At 42.1% G+C, this 20,288-nt stretch overlaps 1 protein-coding gene across 1 annotated transcript in view; it reads right to left on the reverse strand.

Annotated features, from left to right (window-relative positions):
• Positions 1 to 3,785: 3,785 nt before the first annotated feature.
• LOC124038618 (delta-type opioid receptor-like) overlaps positions 3,786 to 20,288 on the reverse strand; it is a 39,337-nt gene continuing 22,834 nt past the window's right edge. The window contains exons 2-3 of the mRNA XM_046354686.1: positions 10,052 to 10,419; positions 3,786 to 5,924 (exon numbers count right to left, since the gene is read on the reverse strand). Of these exons, the coding sequence (XP_046210642.1) occupies positions 5,386 to 5,924; positions 10,052 to 10,419 (907 nt within the window). The 3' untranslated portion in view covers positions 3,786 to 5,385. The remainder of the gene's footprint in view (positions 5,925 to 10,051; positions 10,420 to 20,288) is intronic.

A 20,288-nucleotide genomic window follows, 5' to 3' on the forward strand; every position in this document is an offset into this window, starting at 1 on the left:
TGTGATTGGGAGTGTCATAGGGCGGCGCACAATTGACCCAACGTTGTCCGGATTTGGCCAGGGTAGGCAGTCAATGTAAATAAGAATTTGTTCTTAACCGACTTGCCTAGTTAAATAAAGGTGAAATTAACATTTACTCTGCATCATTCATCGTTACCTAACAAAACACATTTTCAAATGGTGTCCTTTACACATAAAATACGCATGACACATTGGCTTGTGGGCTGTAACACCCCTGTTGATACTGAATGTGATACCAAGCCACAATGTCAAATGCTTTGACAGCTTTGACATGATAAGTGGATTGGATGGGGAAAACTGATTTGTCATTCATATGAGATCTAAGGTGTTTGATGCAGTGCATCTCAACCAAAACCTTTTTTTTGCTGCATTATAGAGAGGGAAGGTGTGCAGATTTATTGAACATGACCATGTTGGACTAATACTTTTTACAGATTTTGATAGATAATGGTTTATTTGAGTGCTTATAAAAACATTCATGATATGACAAAATTCAGAATTTAAGTATATTTAGAAAAACAACATTTTCTCATTAACATGCAAATTTCTAAATTTGGCCTGAAAATATTAGTAATTTGATATACTGTCCATCTTAGATATTTTGAATCAAAATCACATACTCAGTTTCAAATTTACAACAATAATTTAGAAAGTACACGCAAGTACATTCACCGTGGTAACATTACATTTTAAGACAATTCAGGGATTTTGTCAAAGCACCTGTAATTGCAAAATTGTTAATACAGAAAAATGACACTTTTACAATAAAATGTTACATGATAGACTATTGTATGTCCCTGAAAAGCGACACAGGCATAATAAGACCATAATAAACATCTGACAAAGCCTAATGGCATCCCTATCTACACATGCCTTTTAAAATCATTGAATGGATTGATCTAAAAAATGTATATAATATAGAAATATATCAAGCAAGTACATCGAGTTTGGAATGAACAGCCACACCCTAGACCTGGGTTCAAATACTATTTAAGGGATTTCAATTACTTTCACATTTATTTCAAAGTAAGTATTTTGATATTTTTTTCTTTGGAAATACAAGTATTTTTTACTACGTCAAATATAAGTAGTTGATTCGGGCACATTATTTGAAAATATTCAAATACACAGAAAATAAGTATTTAAAATATACATACTTAATTAAGCATGCATTTGAACCCAGGCCTGCCACAATCGAATGGTTAGGACTTTGTCTCTGTAAACATGCAAGCACTGTAATATATCAGCAGCATTATCATGTTGATGGCACATTCTGGATGTGGGCAAGTCATCTGCCAAGTTAAAAATGACAAAAAAGTATTGAATACAATATCTGGATATAACTAAATGTAATCATTTTTTTAAATCCCTTTTCAGTTTTGATATTCTGCACTGCTACAGTAAAGGCAATATGTATTTATTTATTTTTATTTCACTTTTACTTATTCAGGGGATCCCAATTGAGGCCAGGGTCTCGTTCATAATAGTGCCCTGAGAACAAACAATTCACAAATCAACATAATTCAATAAAACAGCAAAAAATGAAAATACAAGACATAACAGATACATTTCAACAACACAAATAAATCATTACAATCAACCAAAACACTCGCAAACCTCAGAGAATGTTCCACATCAGCGTTCTAAACTGCGTTGCTGGCAAGGATTCAAGATGTAATGAGGATTGTAAATTATTCCAAACATGAGCGGCATTAAAACTAAGGGCTAATTTACCTAGGTTGGTAGAGACACAAGGGACAAGGGAGTTAACCAACCCTGTGAGCGTTTTTGGTGCCTCTTCTTTCTCTACTTAAACATAGGGCGGAGCACAGTGTCGTCCTGGTTAGGGTTTGGCCGGTGTAGGCTGTCATTGTAAATAAGAATGTGTTCTTATCTGACTTGCCTAGTTCAATAAAAAATACAAAACAGAGAAGTGAGATATGTTTGAAGTTCAAAAAGGGAGAAATGAATCAAAAAGGGAGAAATGAATCAAAAAGGGAGAAATGAGTCAAAAAGGGAGAAATTAATCAAAAAGGGAGAAATGAAGTGATCTACGGGAAATTAGAGAGGTCCAGCCAACCGTAATGTTGGTTGGCGAAATGTTTTTATACCCATGTAAATGTCTCTAGGACAATGTGACTTTTATCAATATATTTGCCTCTATTTACTCTCAGTAGACGTCTTGCAAGCTCCTGCAAGTCAACTCTATGTCACGCCTTGGTCATTGTATCTTGTGTTTTTGTTATATGTTTGGGTAGGCCAGGGTGTGACATGGGTTTATATGTTGTATTTCGTATTGGGGTTTGTATTAATTGGGAGTGTGTATTATTAGGGGTGTGTCTAGTTAGGCTTGGCTGCCTGAGGCGATTCCTAATTGGAGTCAGCTGATTCTCGTTGTCTCGGATTGGGAACCGTATTTAGGCAGCCTGAGTGCGCGTTGTATTTCGTGGGTGATTGTACCTGTCTTAGTGTTAGTCACCAGATAGGCTGTATTTGTTTCACTCGTTTGTTGTTTTCGTATTTTCAGTTATCTCATGTACCGCATTATTCTTCATTAAAAGTCATGAGTAACCAGTCATTTCGGTCGGACTCTCTACAAACAACAGACGAAGTTCATTACACTCTAGCTGACACCTTTGCTATCAGGTATTATATTTACATTTACATTTAAGTCATTTAGCAGACGCTCTTATCCAGAGCGACTTACAAATTGGTGCGTTCACCTTATGACATCCAGTGGAGCAGCCACTTTACAATAGTGCATCTAAATCTTTTAAGGGGGGGGGTGAGAAGGTTTACTTTATCCTATCCTAGGTATTCCTTAAAGAGGTGGGGTTTAACTTGCACAAGACAGTTCACAGACTTATCAATTTACAGAAATGTAGACAATTTATTAATTACAAAATGTAGCTAACATTAGATAGTTAATCTAGAGATGGTTACCTTTGCCTCAATTCGGCAGGCTCGTCCAGATCATCATGGCATTTGTAGTTTTTTTTTAGGATAGCCACATTAGCAGCTCATTAGCATTTCACTTTTGGGGGTTAAATACCAGAAAATATATTGATAAAAGTATCCTTGTCCTAGAGATTTACATGGTTATCAAAACATCATGCCAGGGTGAGCCTACATGAAACACAGCTCTTATTTTAAGTGTTTCTAAAATTCACTATGGGAAAAATGAATGGTGGAAAAACGATTGGTAACTTGACTTGACACCATTGTGCCCTGTCTGTGAACATTTGAACGAAAACCAAATTAAAGGAGACATAGATGCTATTAAAAATTAACTGACAATGCAATATTAAAACAAATGGGTGGAGATGAATCATAAACCCAAATTGAGAACCTTTTTTTTGATTAAGGCTGACTTTGTGTGTGAGATATATATATATTATGTACAACCTACATAAAAGCAAGTGATCGCTATGTGCACATGTAAGATCAGGGATATTGCCTCTGCGTATTGAAACAGGTAAGATCAGGGAAATTGCTTCTGTGTATTGAAACGGGTAAGATCAGGGAAATTTCCTGTGTATTGAAACAGGTAAGATCAGTGAAATTGCCTCTGTGTATTGAAACAGGTAAGATCAGTGAAATTGTCTCTGAGTATTGAAACAGGTAAGATCAGGGATATTGTCTCTGCGTATTGAAACAGGTAAGATCGGGGATATTGTCTCTGTGTATTGAAACAGGTAATATAAGGGATATTGTCTCTGTGTATTGAAACAGGTAAGATCAGGGATATTGTCTCTGTGTATTGAAACAGGTAATATAAGGGATATTGTCTCTGTGTATTGAAACAGGTAAGATCAGGGATATTGTCTCTGTGTATTGAAACAGGTAAGATCAGTGATATTGTCTCTGTGTATTGAAACAGGTAATATAAGGGATATTGTCTAAGTGTATTGAAACAGGTCGGTTTGTGGTGAAATGGAAGCGGAGACACTATGTAACTATTGTGACCTCGAAGAGAGAACTCAATTAATTTTATCCTCTATTGTCCTTTCTACCACAATATACGCTTTCAGAAATTCCACCAAATCTACCCTGGCATTATGTGGCTGAGGGATGAAGAGAAACTGAAATAGTTTTTTGTCTGTTGTGTATTTCTGTTTGCAGATTTTGTTTTATAAAGCTGGGAATAAAAGAAAAAGGGTGACAGAATTAAATTCAAAGTACAAATATGTATATAGATTGTGTATATCACTCACAATAGAAGGGCTTGTAAGTAAGCATTTCACAGTAAGATGAACACCTGTTGAATTTGGTGCATGTGACAAATAAAATTAGATTTGATTTAAATATTCTCTTTGTGCCAGACCGGGTTTAAATGCCATTTGCTGTATTTCTTTTGTTAATAATTTGTTTTATATTTTACAGCTCTAGGGTTGTTATTATTATTGCTTGAAAAACCTTATTTATTATTATTCATTTTTCATTCTTTATGCAGTGCACACTGCACAGAACACTGGAAGAATTATCACTAAATAATCACTGTGAATCATTGTAATGTTTGCCTATGCGTCAGTAAATCCAGTAAGGGATGGGTTGCCAACTGCCGATTTGACACGGAAATACAATACAATTCATTCATTTGATAGTTCCCAAACCACTTGCACATCATATACACATATAATAAATAACAATTTAGTACAGAACATACAGTATATAAAAGCTGCTATACATACAGTAGATGTAAAGCAGATTGGTAGGCTACATCCATTTTCTGACTTTAAAATGAATAATATAAAGCCATTGACTCTGGAAACAAACAAACAGATCATTTTGATCTCATGGATGGTCAGTTCTTGCATCCATAGCTCTGTCTATCAATTTGACAGTGGTAACATTCCTCCAGTCCCATCTCTCAGCTGTTTACCAAAACAAGTGGTGGGGTGGCCGCCTTGTTTTTTTGAATCGCCGCTTGACCCTTGAATAACAATCTTCTTGAATTAGTGTCTTGAAATAAGTGCTCTCAATCAAGAGTTTCTAATTGTGAATGATGTTGACCACAGAACATTATCATATTACAGTATGTTCAATATACCAGTCTACAAAGATACTGTGTACATAATAGTTGATGTGTCTTCATTTCAGTGTTCTGCCTAATGTTCAACATTTTAATAATGCTACCTGACAGAAGGCTTTATAAAGAGTGTCATTCTGCATTCAAATACTTGTCAGCCTCTCCAGAAAGAGGCGACAGTACGATCGATGCTTGTGCTACGAAGCACTTCAGTATCCTGGCGCATCATGTGTCAGAGCTTTGTGTCAGAGCACTGTGGTTACCTGGGTGACTTCCGAGCTCATGTCATCGTTAGGCTGGTAGCGTGAGTCCAAAGACAACATCTCCATACCTAGTCATACCTGTTGATTGGACCTCTCCACCCTGTTGGCGCTGGAGTGCTGATCGCGCTGGTGCTGCTGGTGGGGGCGGGTACGAGAAGAATTCTGCAGCTCCAGCACAGAGGGACTCAGGGGGATGCAGAACTCGCGGAAGCAGCGCTTGAAGTTCTCGTCCAGGAAGGCGTAGAGGACGGGATTCAGGCAGCTGTTGGTGTAGCCCAGAGCGATGCAGAAGTGCCAGGTGACGGACTGCAGCAGGGAGTTGGGGATGTTGATAAGGGCTTTGATGATGACGTAGATGTGGATGGGCGTCCAACAGATGATGAAGACGGCCACCACCACCAGGACCATGCGGGTGATGCGCCGCAGGTTGCGGTCCTTCTCCTTGGAGCCGGACAACATGCGCACACTCTTCAGGCGCAAGATCATTAGCCCGTAGCATACAGTAATGATGAGGACTGGGATGATGAAGGCAAAGATGAAGACGCAGATTTTCAGGAGATTCTCCCAGTACCAGGATGGGTGTGGGAAGATCAAAGTGCAGTCGATGAATCCTGAACATGTGGAGATTGAGTACAAGACACAGTTGAGGGAAAGTAGTACATGAGGAAACCAATAGCTTCACGGCAGTCTTTTTCACATTTAAACAGTTTTTCACAATTCCTGACATTTAATCCTAGTACAAATTCCCTGTCTTAGTTCAGTAAGGATCACCACTTTATTTTAAGAATGTGAAATGTCAGAATAATAGTAAGAATGATTTATTTCAGCTTTTATTTCTTTCATTACATTCCCAGTGGGTCAGAAGTTTACATTCACTCAATCAGTATTTGGTAGCATGGCCTTTAAATTGTTTAACTTGGATCAAACGTTTCAGGTAGTCTTCCACAAGCTTCCCACAATAAGTTGTGTAAATTTTGGCCCATTCCTCCTGACAGAGCTTGTGTAACTGAGTCAGGTTTGTAGGCCTCCTTGCTCACACAAGCTTTTCAAGTTCTGCCCACACATTTTCTATTGGATTGAGGTCAGGGTTTTGTGATGGCCACTCCAATACCTTGACCTTGTTGTACTCAAGCCATTTTGCCACAACTTTGGAAGCATGCTTGGCGTCATTGTCCATTTGGAAGACCCATTTGCGACCAAGCTTTAACTTTCTGACTGATGTCTTCAGATGTTGCTTCAATATGTCCAGATAATTCTCCTTCCTCACGATGCCATCTATTTTGTGAAGTGCACCAGTCCCTCCTACAGCAAAGCACCCCCACAACATGATGCTGCCACCCCTGTGCTTCACGGTTGGGATGGTGTTCTTCGGCTTGCAAGCCTCCCCCTTTTTCCTCCAAACATAACAATGTTCATTATGGCCAAACAGTTCTATTTTTGTTTCATCAGAACATAGAACATTTCTGCAAAAAGTACAACATTTGTCCCCATGTGCAGTTGCAAACCGTAGTCTGGCTTTTTTATGGCGGTTTTGGAGCAGTGGCTTCTTCCTTGCTTTCACTATGTCGATATAGGACTCGTTTCACTGTGGATATAGATACTTTTGTACTTGTTTCCTCCAACATCTTCACAAGGTCCTTTGCTGTTCTGGGATTGATTTGCACTTTTCGCACCAAAGTACGTTCATCTCTAAGAGACAGAATGCATCGCCTTCCTGAGCGGTATGACGGCTGCGTGGTCCCATGGTGTTAATACTTGCGTACTATTGTTTGTACAGATGAACGCGGTACCTTCAGGCATTGGGAAAATGTTCCCAAGGATGAACTAGACTTGTGGAGGTCCAGAATGTTTTTTATGACGTCTTGGCTGATTTATTTAGATTTTCCCATGATGTCAAGCAAAGAGGCACTGAGATTGAAGGTAAGCCTTGAAATACATCCACAGGTACACCTCCAATTGACTCAAATTATTTCAATTAGCCTATTAGAAGCTTCTAAAGCCATGACATTATTTTCTGGAATTTTTCAAGCTGTTTAAAGGCACAATCAATTTAGTGTATGTAAACTTCTGACACACTGGAATTGTGATACAGTGAATAATCTGTCTGTAAAAAAAATTGGAAAAATTACTTGTGTCATGCACAAAGTAGATGTCTTAACCGACTTGCCGAAACTATAGTTTGTTAACAAGAAATTTGTGGAGTGGTTGAAAAACAAGTTTTAATTACTCCAACCTAAGTGTATGTAAACTTCCGACTTCAACTGTAGATAAAGCTACATAGGCCCCGAAGCATTGCTCATAATGTTAGCCATAATAGTCAGCTATTTGTTAAACAACCTTGTGCTGCCTGCTTCTATTCCCCAAGCTGACATCGGATAGAGTTCCTTAAAGAGACTGCAAATAACACCCATTCTCCTCTTACCAATAAAAAGAGCTAAGATGGTTTTTACAGGCATTTTGAAAACCTAATTCAGGAGAAGCATCACAAATTTTTCTGACAAGTTTCCATCCCACTATTATACTGAAATGATGCATGGACTTTAAGACTATTATACATGGTGGAAGCTGCTAGTCTATGGTTATATTAGTCATCTATAAAGAATACATGGTGGAAGCTGCTAGTCTATGGTTATATTAGTCATCTATAAAGAATACATGGTGGAAGCTGCTAGTCTATGGTTATATTAGCCATCTATAAAGACTACATGGTGGAAGCTGCTAGTCTATGGTTATATTAGTCATCTATAAAGACTGCATGGTGGAAGCTGCTAGTCTATGGTTATATTAGTCATCTATAAAGTCTACATGGTGGAAGCTGCTAGTCTATGGTTATATTAGTCATCTATAAAGTCTACATGGTGGAAGCTGCAAGTCTATGGTTATATTAGTCATCTATAAAGACTACATGGTGGAAGCTGCTAGTCTATGGTTATATTAGTCATCTATAAAGAATACATGGTGGAAGCTGCTAGTCTATGGTTATATTAGCCATCTATAAAGAATACATGGTGGAAGCTGCTAGTCTATGGTTATATTAGTAATCTATAAAGACTACATGGTGGAAGCTGCTAGTCTATGGTTATATTAGTCATCTATAAAGAATACATGGTGGAAGCTGCTAGTCTATGGTTATATTAGCCATCTATAAAGACTACATGGTGGAAGCTGCTAGTCTATAGTTATATTAGTCATCTATAAAGACTACATGGTGGAAGCTGCTAGTCTATGGTTACATTAGTCATCTATAAAGACTACATGGTGGAAGCTGCTAGTCTATGGTTATATTAGTTGTCTATAAAGTCTACATGGTGGAAGCTGCTAGTCTATGGTTATATTAGCCATCTATAAAGACTACATGGTGGAAGCTGCTAGTCTATGGTTATATTAGTCATCTATAAAGACTACATGGTGGAAGCTGCTAGTCTATGGTTACATTAGTCATCTATAAAGAATACATGGTTGAAGCTGCTAGTCTATAGTTATATTAGTCATCTATAAAGACTACATGGTGGAAGCTGCTAGTCTATGGTTATATTAGTCATCTATAAAGACTACATGGTGGAAGCTGCTAGTCTATAGTTATATTAGCCATCTATAAAGACTACATGGTGGAAGCTGCTAGTCTATAGTTATATTAGCCATCTATAAAGACTACATGGTGGAAGCTGCTAGTCTATAGTTATATTAGCCATCTATAAAGACTACATGGTGGAAGCTGCTAGTCTATAGTTATATTAGTCATCTATAAAGACTACATGGTGGAAGCTGCTAGTCTATGGTTATATTAGTCATCTATAAAGACTACATGGTGGAAGCTGCTAGTCTATAGTTATATTAGCCATCTATAAAGACTACATGGTGGAAGCTGCTAGTCTATAGTTATATTAGCCATCTATAAAGACTACATGGTGGAAGCTGCTAGTCTATAGTTATATTAGTCATCTATAAAGACTACATGGTGGAAGCTGCTAGTCTATAGTTATATTAGTCATCTATAAAGTCTACATGGTGGAAGCTGCTAGTCTATGGTTATATTAGTCATCTTTAAAGATGCACTATGTAGAAATCGCTCTGCAATTTCCTGGTTGCTAATTTCAGTTTATGTGACAAAACAAGCAAGTATAGGGTAGAGCCTCCATACTCAACTGGCGGATCGTGGACCAGAACCGAAACCAGAATGGGGTCAATACCGACCGCAGGTTCCAAAGAAACATTTTTGTAAAAAAAATAAAAAATCATGGTTCGGACCCCTGGTATCATATAAACACACATAACTCACATTTCTATGTGAAGTTGGTTGGGTCACCCTTAAAAGTGACATTTTGCAGCTTTAAAGCATTATATTGATGAATAGAGTTGGAAACCTACATTAAGGCCAATTAGTAATGAACACTTACAAAACATTACTTAATATATCCTCTGATTTGCAGTTTTAAATCCACCATTATGTAAAAGTTAATGTCACACGTAAACCTAAATAAAGGAACTGAAAGTGTTCTTATTATATGATAATAAAAAAAAGCTTCTTAGCTAACATGGCACTTTCCCTCTATGACTCAAACCCAGACCATGTGTAGAACAGCAAAGTGATCATTTGGCGAATTCCATTCACTTCACAGAAATAAAATGAAGTGTAAAACATAATTGTTACTCTCTCGCTACTGTGGTGTACTCACTGACATTATAGATAGGCGGCCTACAATAGCGGATCAAAGAAAAACAGCATGGGGAAACGTACTGTCATACTTGCCATTATCAGTTACAGTAGTTAAGGCGGTGAACATGACAGGCAGACCGATGGCAGAGGACAGGATCCAGTTGCACACGTTGACAATCTTTGCGTTACGGGGCGTGCGGAAGTCTAAGGCCTTGACGGGGTGGCACACTGCAATGTAACGGTCAATACTCATGGTGGTCAATGTGAAGATACTGGTGAACATGTTGTAGTAGTCGATGGATATCACTATCTTGCACAGAATGTCTCCAAACGGCCAAGTCCCCATCAGGAAGTTGACACTCTGGAAGGGCAGTGTACTGGTGGCTAGTGCATCAGCCAAGGCCAGGTTGAAGATGTAGATATTTGTGGCGGTTTTCATTTTAGTGTATCTGGAAAGATAACATACAGAAAGAAAAATGGAAAGACCAAATTAGGGGATGCTTATCAGAAGACAAATAATCTGGACAGCAGCTTGTCTATCTCAAAACCATAAGCTCAGCAATGTCTTCTGTTCACCTTGCCGTTCATGGCAACGTCTTATCGCTGTGTCTCAGTTTCTCAGACAAATCATACCACCAAGAACAGGTTTACAAAATATTGGATTCATAAGGAATTTATATTACAAACAAACACACAGACAGATGGTGTATTGACATAGGGCTACATACACAACTGTTAATTAATTCAAATTAAATTTCTCTTTCTTACAGCGTTACCTACTGGGTAGCTCTCGAAAACTCTTCTAATTATATGTGGGTTTTCAGAGGTTTGCTTCGCACACGGTTGACTGCGTGTCAACTACAATTCTTCAGACAGTGTGTTTTAACGTTTAGAAATGTCAAAAATCATTGCTTGCGAAACGGTTTTCGAAACATGCTGATATAACTTTTATATTTCATACAGTGCATTCGGAAAGTACCCCTTCCCTTTTCCACATTTTGTTAAGTGACAGCCTTAAAAATAGATCAAATAGGTTTTTCCCTCATCAATCTACACACAATACCCTATAATGACAAAGCGAAAACAGTTTTTTTGTTTAGCAAATTTATAAAATAAAAAAAATCAATACCTTATTTACATAAATATTCAGACCCTTTGCTATGAGACTCGAAATTGAGCTCAGGTGCATCGTGTTTCCATTGATCATCCTTGAGATTGGAGTCCACCTGTGGCAAAAACCAAGCCATGAGGTCGAAGGAATTGTCTGTAGAGCTCAGAGACAGGAGTGTATCGAGGTGAAGATCTGGGGAAGGGTAGCAAAACATTTCTGCAGCATTGCAGATCCTCAAGAACAAGTTTGGAAGAAGTTTGGAACCACCAAAACTCTTCCTAGAGCTGGACGCCTGGCCAAGCTGAGCAATCGGGGGAGGGCCTTTGTCAGGGAGGTGACCAACCCAATGGTCACTCTGACAGAGCTCCAGAGTGTCATGCAGGTGAAAGAGGACCCAAAAGCGACTTGGCGAAAACAGAGTCTTTAATCCAGTAAAGTAAATACAAACAAAAAAACAACTTTCACTCGAAACTGGAGACTCGATCTTGAACAGCAGGTGAACAGCAGGTTGCCTCGGGAAGGCACTTGAACCAGACAGACTCAGACACCTGCTCACCACGCAGCATCTGAGGAAAACACGACACGACAGGGCGATACACAATCACAGTACGGTGAATTCTAAACAAGGAACCGACAGGACAGGAACGGAACACAAAGGAAGAAATAGGGACTCTAATCAGGGGAAAGGATCGGGAACAGGTGTGGGAAGACTAAATGATTGATTAGGGGAATAGGAACAGCTGGGAGCAGGAACGGAACGATAGAGAGAAGAGAGAGCGAGAGAGTGAGAGAGGGAGGGGGAGAGAGAGGGATAGAAAGAGGGAAAGAACCTAATAAGACCAGCAGAGGGAAACGAATAGAATGGGGAGCACAGGGACAAGACATGATAATAAATGACAAACATGACAGTACCCCCCCACTCACCGAGCGCCTCCTGGCGCACTCGAGGAGGAATCCTGGCGGCAACGGAGGAAATCATCAATGAGTGAACGGTCCAGCACGTCCCGAGACGGAACCCAACTCCTCTCCTCAGGACCGTAACCCTCCCAATCCACTAAGTATTGGTGACCCCGTCCCCGAGAACGCATGTCCATGATCTTATGTACCTTGTAAATAGGTGCGCTCTCGACAAGGACGGGAGGGGGGAGGGAAGACGAACGGGGGTGCGAAGAAAGGGCTTAACACAGGAGACATGGAAGACAGGATGGACGCGACGAAGATGTCGCGGAAGAAGCAGTCGCACAGCGACAGGATTGACGACCTGGGAGACACGGAACGGACCAATGAACCGCGGAGTCAACTTACGAGAAGCTGTCGTAAGAGGAAGGTTGCGAGTGGAAAGCCACACTCTCTGGCCGCAACAATACCTTGGACTCTTAATCCTGCGTTTATTGGCGGCTCTCACAGTCTGTGCCCTGTAACGGCAAAGTGCAGACCTCACCCTCCTCCAGGTGCGCTCACAACGTTGGACAAACGCTTGAGCGGAGGGAACGCTGGACTCGGCAAGCTGGGATGAGAACAGAGGAGGCTGGTAACCCAGACTACTCTGAAACGGAGATAACCCGGTAGCAGACGAAGGAAGCGAATTGTGAGCGTATTCTGCCCAGGGGAGCTGTTCTGCCCAAGACGCAGGGTTTCTGAAAGAAAGGCTGCGTAGTATGCGACCAATCGTCTGATTGGCCCTCTCTGCTTGACCGTTAGACTGGGGATGAAACCCGGAAGAGAGACTGACGGACGCACCAATCAAACGACAGAACTCCCTCCAAAACTGTGACGTGAATTGCGGGCCTCTGTCTGAAACGGCGTCTAACGGGAGGCCATGAATTCTGAATACATTCTCAATAATGATTTGTGCCGTCTCCTTAGCGGAAGGAAGTTTAGCGAGGGGAATGAAATGTGCCGCCTTAGAGAACCTATCGACAACCGTAAGAATCACAGTCTTCCCCGCAGACAAAGGCAGACCGGTAATGAAGTCTAAGGCGATGTGAGACCATGGTCGAGAAGGAATGGGGAGCGGTCTGAGACGACCGGCAGGAGGAGAGTTACCCGACTTAGTCTGCGCGCAGTCCGAACAAGCAGCCACGAAACGGCGCGTGTCACGCTCCTGAGTCGGCCACCAAAAGCGCTGGCGAATAGACGCAAGAGTGCCTCGAACACCGGGATGACCAGCTAACTTGGCAGAGTGAGCCCACTGAAGAACAGCCAGACGAGTGGAAACAGGAACGAAAAGGAGGTTACTAGGACAAGCGCGGCGACGCAGTGTGCGTGAGTGCTTGCTTAACCTGTCTTTCAATTCCCCAGACTGTTAACCCGACAACACGCCCATAAGGAAGAATCCCCTCGGGATCAGTAGAAGCCACAGAAGAACTAAACAGACGGGATAAGGCATCAGGCTTGGTGTTCTTGCTACCCGGACGGTAAGAAATCACAAACTCGAAACGAGCGAAAAACAACGCCCAACGAGCTTGACGGGCATTAAGTCGTTTGGCAGAACGGATGTACTCAAGGTTCTTATGGTCTGTCCAAACGACAAAAGGAACGGTCGCCCCCTCCAACCACTGTCGCCATTCGCCTAGGGCTAAGCGGATGGCGAGCAGTTCACGGTTACCCACATCATAGTTGCGCTCAGATGGCGACAGGCGATGAGAAAAATAAGCGCAAGGATGAACCTTATCGTCAGACTGGAAGCGCTGGGATAGAATGGCTCCCACGCCTACCTCTGAAGCGCCAACCTCGACAATGAATTGTCTAGTGACGTCAGGAGTAACGAGGATAGGAGCGGACGTAAAACGTTCTTTTAGAAGATCAAAAGCTCCCTGGGCGGAACCGGACCACTTAAAACACGTCTTGACAGAAGTAAGAGCTGTGAGAGGGGCAGCAACTTGACCGAAATTACGAATGAAACGCCGATAGAAATTAGCGAAACCTAAAAAGCGCTGCAACTCGACACGTGACCTTGGAACGGGCCAATCACTGACAGCTTGGACCTTAGCGGAATCCATCTGAATGCCTTCAGCGGAAATAACGGAACCGAGAAAAGTAACGGAGGAGACATGAAAAGAGCACTTCTCAGCCTTTACGTAGAGACAATTCTCTAAAAGGCGCTGTAGAACACGTCGAACGTGCTGAACATGAATCTCGAGTGACGGAGAAAAAATCAGGATATCGTCAAGATAGACAAAAACAAAGATGTTCAGCATGTCTCTCAGAACATCATTAACTAATGCCTGAAAAACAGCTGGCGCATTGGCGAGACCGAACGGCAGAACCCGGTACTCAAAATGCCCTAACGGAGTGTTAAACGCCGTTTTCCACTCGTCCCCCTCTCTGATGCGCACGAGATGGTAAGCGTTACGAAGGTCCAACTTAGTAAAGCACCTGGCTCCCTGCAGAATCTCGAAGGCTGATGACATAAGGGGAAGCGGATAACGATTCTTAACCGTTATGTCATTCAGCCCTCGATAATCCACGCAGGGGCGCAGAGTACCGTCCTTCTTCTTAACAAAAAGAACCCCGCCCCGGCCGGAGAGGAAGAAGGCACTATGGTACCGGCGTCAAGAGACACAGACAAATAATCCTCGAGAGCCTTACGTTCGGGAGCCGACAGAGAGTATAGTCTACCCCGAGGAGGAGTGGTCCCCGGAAGGAGATCAATACTACAATCATACGACCGGTGAGGAGGAAGGGAGTTGGCTCGGGACCGACTGAAGACCGTGCGCAGATCATGATATTCCTCCGGCACTCCTGTCAAATCGCCAGGTTCCTCCTGAGAAGTAGGGACAGAAGAAACGGGAGGGATGGCAGACATTAAACACTTCACATGACAAGAAACGTTCCAGGATAGGATAGAATTACTAGACCAATTAATAGAAGGATTATGACACACTAGCCAGGGATGACCCAAAACAACAGGTGTAAACGGTGAACGGAAAATCAAAAAAGAAATAGTCTCACTGTGGTTACCAGATACTGTGAGGGTTAAAGGTAGTGTCTCAAATCTGATACTGGGAAGATGACTACCATCTAAGGCGAACATGGGCGTAGGCTTCTCTAACTCTCTGAAAGGAATGTCATGTTTCCGAACCCATGCTTCGTCCATGAAACAACCCTCAGCCCCAGAGTCTATCAAGGCACTACATGTAGCACCCGAACCGGTCCAGCGTAGATGGACCGACAAAGTAGTACAGGATTTTGATGGAGAGACTTGAGTAGTTGCGCTCACCTGTAGCCCTCCGCTTACAGATGAGCTCTGGCTTTTACTGGACATGAATTAACAAAATGTCCAGCAACTCCGCAATAGAGGCACAGGCGGTTGGTGATCCTCCGTTCCCTCTCCTTAGTCGAGATGCGAATCCCTCCCAGCTGCATGGGCTCAGTCTCAAAGCCAGAGGAGGGAGATGGTTGCGATGCGGAGCAGGGAAACACTGTTGATGCGAGCTCTCTTCCACGAGCCCGGTGACGAAGATCTACCCGTCGTTCTATGCGGATGGCGAGAGCAATCAAAGAGTCCACATCTGAAGGAACCTCCCGGGAGAGAATCTCATCCTTAACCACTGCGTGGAGTCCCTCCAGAAAACGAGCGAGCAGCGCCGGCTCGTTCCACTCACTAGAGGCAGCAAGAGTGCGAAACTCAATAGAATAATCCGTTATGGACCGTTCACCTTGGCATAAGGAAGCCAGGGCCCTAGAAGCCTCCCTACCAAAAACTGAACGGTCAAAAACCCGAATCATCTCCTCTTTAAAGTTCTGGAACTTGTTAGAGCAATCAGCCCTTGCCTCCCAGATAGCTGTGCCCCATTCTCGAGCCCGGCCAGTAAGGAGTGAAATGACGTAAGCAACCCGAGCTCTCTCTCTAGAGTATGTGTTGGGTTGGAGAGAGAACACAATCTCACACTGCGTGAGAAAGGAGCGGCACTCAGTGGGCTGCCCGGAGTAGCAAGGTGGGTTATTAACCCTAGGTTCTGGAGGCTCGGCAGGCCAGGAAGTAACAGGTGGCACGAGACGTAGACTCTGGAACTGTCCAGAGAGGTCGGAAACCTGAGCGGCCAGGTTCTCCACGGCATGGCGAGCAGCAGACAATTCCTGCTCGTGTCTGCCGAGCATGGCTCCTTGGATCTCGACGGCAGTGTAACGAGCGTCTGAAGTCGCTGGGTCCATTCCTTGGTCGGTTCCTTCTGTCATGCAGGTGAAAGAGGACCCAAAAGCGACTTGGCGAAAACAGAGTCTTTAATCCAGTAAAGTAAATACAAACAAAAAAACAACTTTCACTCGAAACTGGAGACTCGATCTTGAACAGCAGGTGAACAGCAGGTTGCCTCGGGAAGGCACTTGAACCAGACAGACTCAGACACCTGCTCACCACGCAGCATCTGAGGAAAACACGACACGACAGGGCGATACACAATCACAGTACGGTGAATTCTAAACAAGGAACCGACAGGACAGGAACGGAACACAAAGGAAGAAATAGGGACTCTAATCAGGGGAAAGGATCGGGAACAGGTGTGGGAAGACTAAATGATTGATTAGGGGAATAGGAACAGCTGGGAGCAGGAACGGAACGATAGAGAGAAGAGAGAGCGAGAGAGTGAGAGAGGGAGGGGGAGAGAGAGGGATAGAAAGAGGGAAAGAACCTAATAAGACCAGCAGAGGGAAACGAATAGAATGGGGAGCACAGGGACAAGACATGATAATAAATGACAAACATGACACAGAGTTCTTCTGTGGAGATGGGAGAAGCTTCCAGAAGGACAACCATCTCTACAGCACTCCACCAATCAGGCCTTCATGGTAGTGTGGCCAGACGGAAGCCACTCCTCAGTAAACGGCACACGACAGCCCGCTTGGAGTGCATCAAAACGCACCTAAAGCCTCTTGAGAAACAAGATTCTTTGTCTGATGAAACCAAGATTGAACTATTTGGCCTGAATGCCAAGAGTCACGTCTGGAGGAAACCTGCACAATCCCTACAGTGAAGCATGGTGGTGGTAGCATCATGCTGTGGGGATGTTTTTCAACGGCAGGACGTGGGAGACTGATCAGGATCTAGTCAGCGTAAGATGAACGGAGCAAAGTAAAGAGAGATCCTTGATGAAGACCTGCTCCAGAGTGCTCAGGACCTCATACTGGCCCAACTGGACAACAACCCTAAGCACACAGCCAAGACAACTCAAGAGTGGCTTTGGGACAAGTCTCTGAATGTCCATGAGTGGCCCAGCCAGAGCCCCGACTTGAACCAGATCAAACATCGCTGGAGAGACCTGAAAATAGCTGTGCAGCAATACTCCCCATCCAACTTGACAGAGCTTGAGAGGATCTGCAGAGAAGAATGGGAGAACCTCCCCAAATACAGGTGTTCCAAGCTTGTAGAGTCATACCCAAGAAGACGTGAGGCTGTAATCACTGCCAAAGGTGCTTCAACAAAGTACTGAGTAAAGGGTCGGAATACTTATGTAAATGTGAAATTTCATTTTTTTCTAAAAACCTGTTTTTGCTTTGTCCTTATGTTTTTTTTGTGTAGATTAGGAAAAAAAACTAATTTAACCCATTTTAGAATAAGGCTGTAATGTAACCAAATGTGGAAAAAGTCAAGGGGTCTGAATACTTTCCAAATGCACTGTATCAGCGAGAAATACTCCTTCAAATAAAAAATATACACTTACTGTAGCAGTTTTGCACAGATCCACAAGCAGTGTGTGCCTCCAGTTGACAAACTACACTTCCTCTCCAGTTAAGTTTACACACAGGTGTTGAGAATACTCTATGCTAGATAGCTAATTAGCACAGGTGGCTGCCTATGTCTTGCACCTGTCTTCTGTAAACAAGCGATGTAACGTGGAGATATGGCCGTGTAGGAACACTAACCCAATTAAGGTGTGTAGTAATTAAAAAATATATATATTATTATTATTTTGCGTTGATATGAATGATATGTTCCTTATGTTTCCAAAACTGTACTGCAAGCGATACGTTTAAACAGTCAGAACGTTATTGTTAAACAAACAGACAGTCATTGTAATGGAAATGGTATTTTTACTTGATCAAATATTTGACCAGCCTAAATCCTCTCATGACAGGCACTGACAATAGTTCATCAAAATGATAAGCTCCAAATACATAAAGACAGTGTTGGGTGGAATGAATGTCATTTCCACCCATTAGATACTACATTGATCTCTTACGTATCATATCAGAGCACTTATGATGCAGTTGGTCTTATTATACTAATTATCCAGGGATACCATAAGTAGTGTCGTCCATTGTGTTTATTCAACGGAGCAGACTAGATATTTTATCCGTATCTGTTCTCATCCCCGATCTTAATCATTTCAATCAAAATCATAGTGTTCATTTGGAGCTTATTGTGCGACGTTACACAAAGAACATATTGTTGCATAATGAGGTACTGTTCGCTTTTGTTGTTTCTTAATTTTCATTATTTCTCATTATGAGGCATCATTTGTAGGTTTAATTTTGTTACTTTCTAGGTTCAGCATATTCCTGTACACGAATAAAACTAAAAGGAAACCATTTTCACTTGTATAACTATTCTGCAATCATTTCTTTGTAGTAGTAGAGAGAGTAAAGGTGTGTTTACATTGTGGAGATGCAGAATGACTACAAGGATCCGTCGCTTATATGTGAATTAGAGTTTCAGAGCAGTCTGACTCTGTACCAGATGCCTTTCTAATCCAAATCGCCCCGGCAATCTTGTGGACCGACCTGCCTACATTTTACGTTTGCGCGTGCTGCGGATTACCATTAATGACATATTATATAAAAGTTATAAATTGAGTTTTGGATGCGTGGGGGGGGGAACTCAAGTGTGACGGAGCTTGAACTGTCGTTCCTGCGTCTCCGCAATTAATGGATAGTAATAACGTATTGCTGTTGAACTTCCCATAATGCCCAAAAAGAAAGAGTGGCATATCTTAAACAGATAGAATGGCTTGTGTATTTGGATAATATAAACAATATTATATAACGCTTGAGAATAGCAAATACAATCCCATTATGCTCATCCACATCATTCTGATTGGTTTTTCATGAGAAAATGTTTCATTCATTTCCAATGCCACATTAGCAGTCTGGGATTGTCTCATTTCTTCTCGTTTCCAAAACTCTTTATTATCTTCTAATGTCAATGAGATTTTCAGAACAGATAACAGCAAATCATCTTTTTTATTTTGGAAAAATCTCCCTGATCACACTGTTTAGATAGATTACTAAACTGTACCGTGGCCCTGATTAATAAGGGGGATACCTAGTCAGTTGTACAACTGAATACCTTCCAACTGAAATGTGTCTTCTACATCCACGAATTTGATAAAGGGCTTCATTGACAAAACCCAGAAGTATCCCTTTAAGATACAAGGCATTTTCTGGATAAATACAATCTCAAATTGGCCGCAGGTAGCCTAATGGTTAGAGAGGCTAGACAGCATTTTGAAATTCTGGGTCTGATGGGAAGAATCTGCCAGGAAGGGAATCCTGGATGCCATTGCCTGCTGTTGTGCCCTTGAGCAAGGCACTTAACCCCCCCCCTCAACAACTGCTCAACAGGCGCCAGGGTGACAGACGCCTGCTCCAACCTCTCTGACCGCTATATGTTTGTGTGTCATTTGGAGGGGTTGGGATAAAGAGGAAGTCACATTTCAGTTGAACCTCGTGTACAATTGACAAATAAAAGTGAACTTGATCTCAAATGAAGGACTACTCCAAAATAAAAAACAGCAGCACAGTAACCCAAACAATGAAAAGACAAAGAGTTCAATCAAAGGCACATTGTAAACAAATGCACTGCATTTGACTTTTAAATGTAATTTACGCTTGAGCCAACATCCGCAGCGTTTACTCTGAATGCAATCTCTGAGAACATCAGGGAAGATGCCTTGTCGATAATGCATTGCACTTGGAATGAATCCTGGCAGAAGATTGAGATGGCTGGGGAATGCATGCCACCTTGTCGATAGTGCATTGCACTTGGAATGAATCCTGGCAGAAGATTGAGATGGCTGGGGAATGCATGCCAAAATAAATGTAACTATTTTATTTTAAAAGATAATTCATTTTTTGCCTACTATGTTTGCGCATGGAGTTGTGCATTATACGTAAGCCATGGATGTACACAAGGAACCGGATGTCTTGAGCTTTAAGCATAACATTGTCCGTGTCTGATGGATGGGTCTGATGTCATCAGTGTAAAAG

The sequence above is a fragment of the Oncorhynchus gorbuscha genome, linkage group LG06 (genome assembly GCF_021184085.1).
Source record: "Oncorhynchus gorbuscha isolate QuinsamMale2020 ecotype Even-year linkage group LG06, OgorEven_v1.0, whole genome shotgun sequence".
Lineage (NCBI taxonomy): Eukaryota > Metazoa > Chordata > Actinopteri > Salmoniformes > Salmonidae > Oncorhynchus > Oncorhynchus gorbuscha.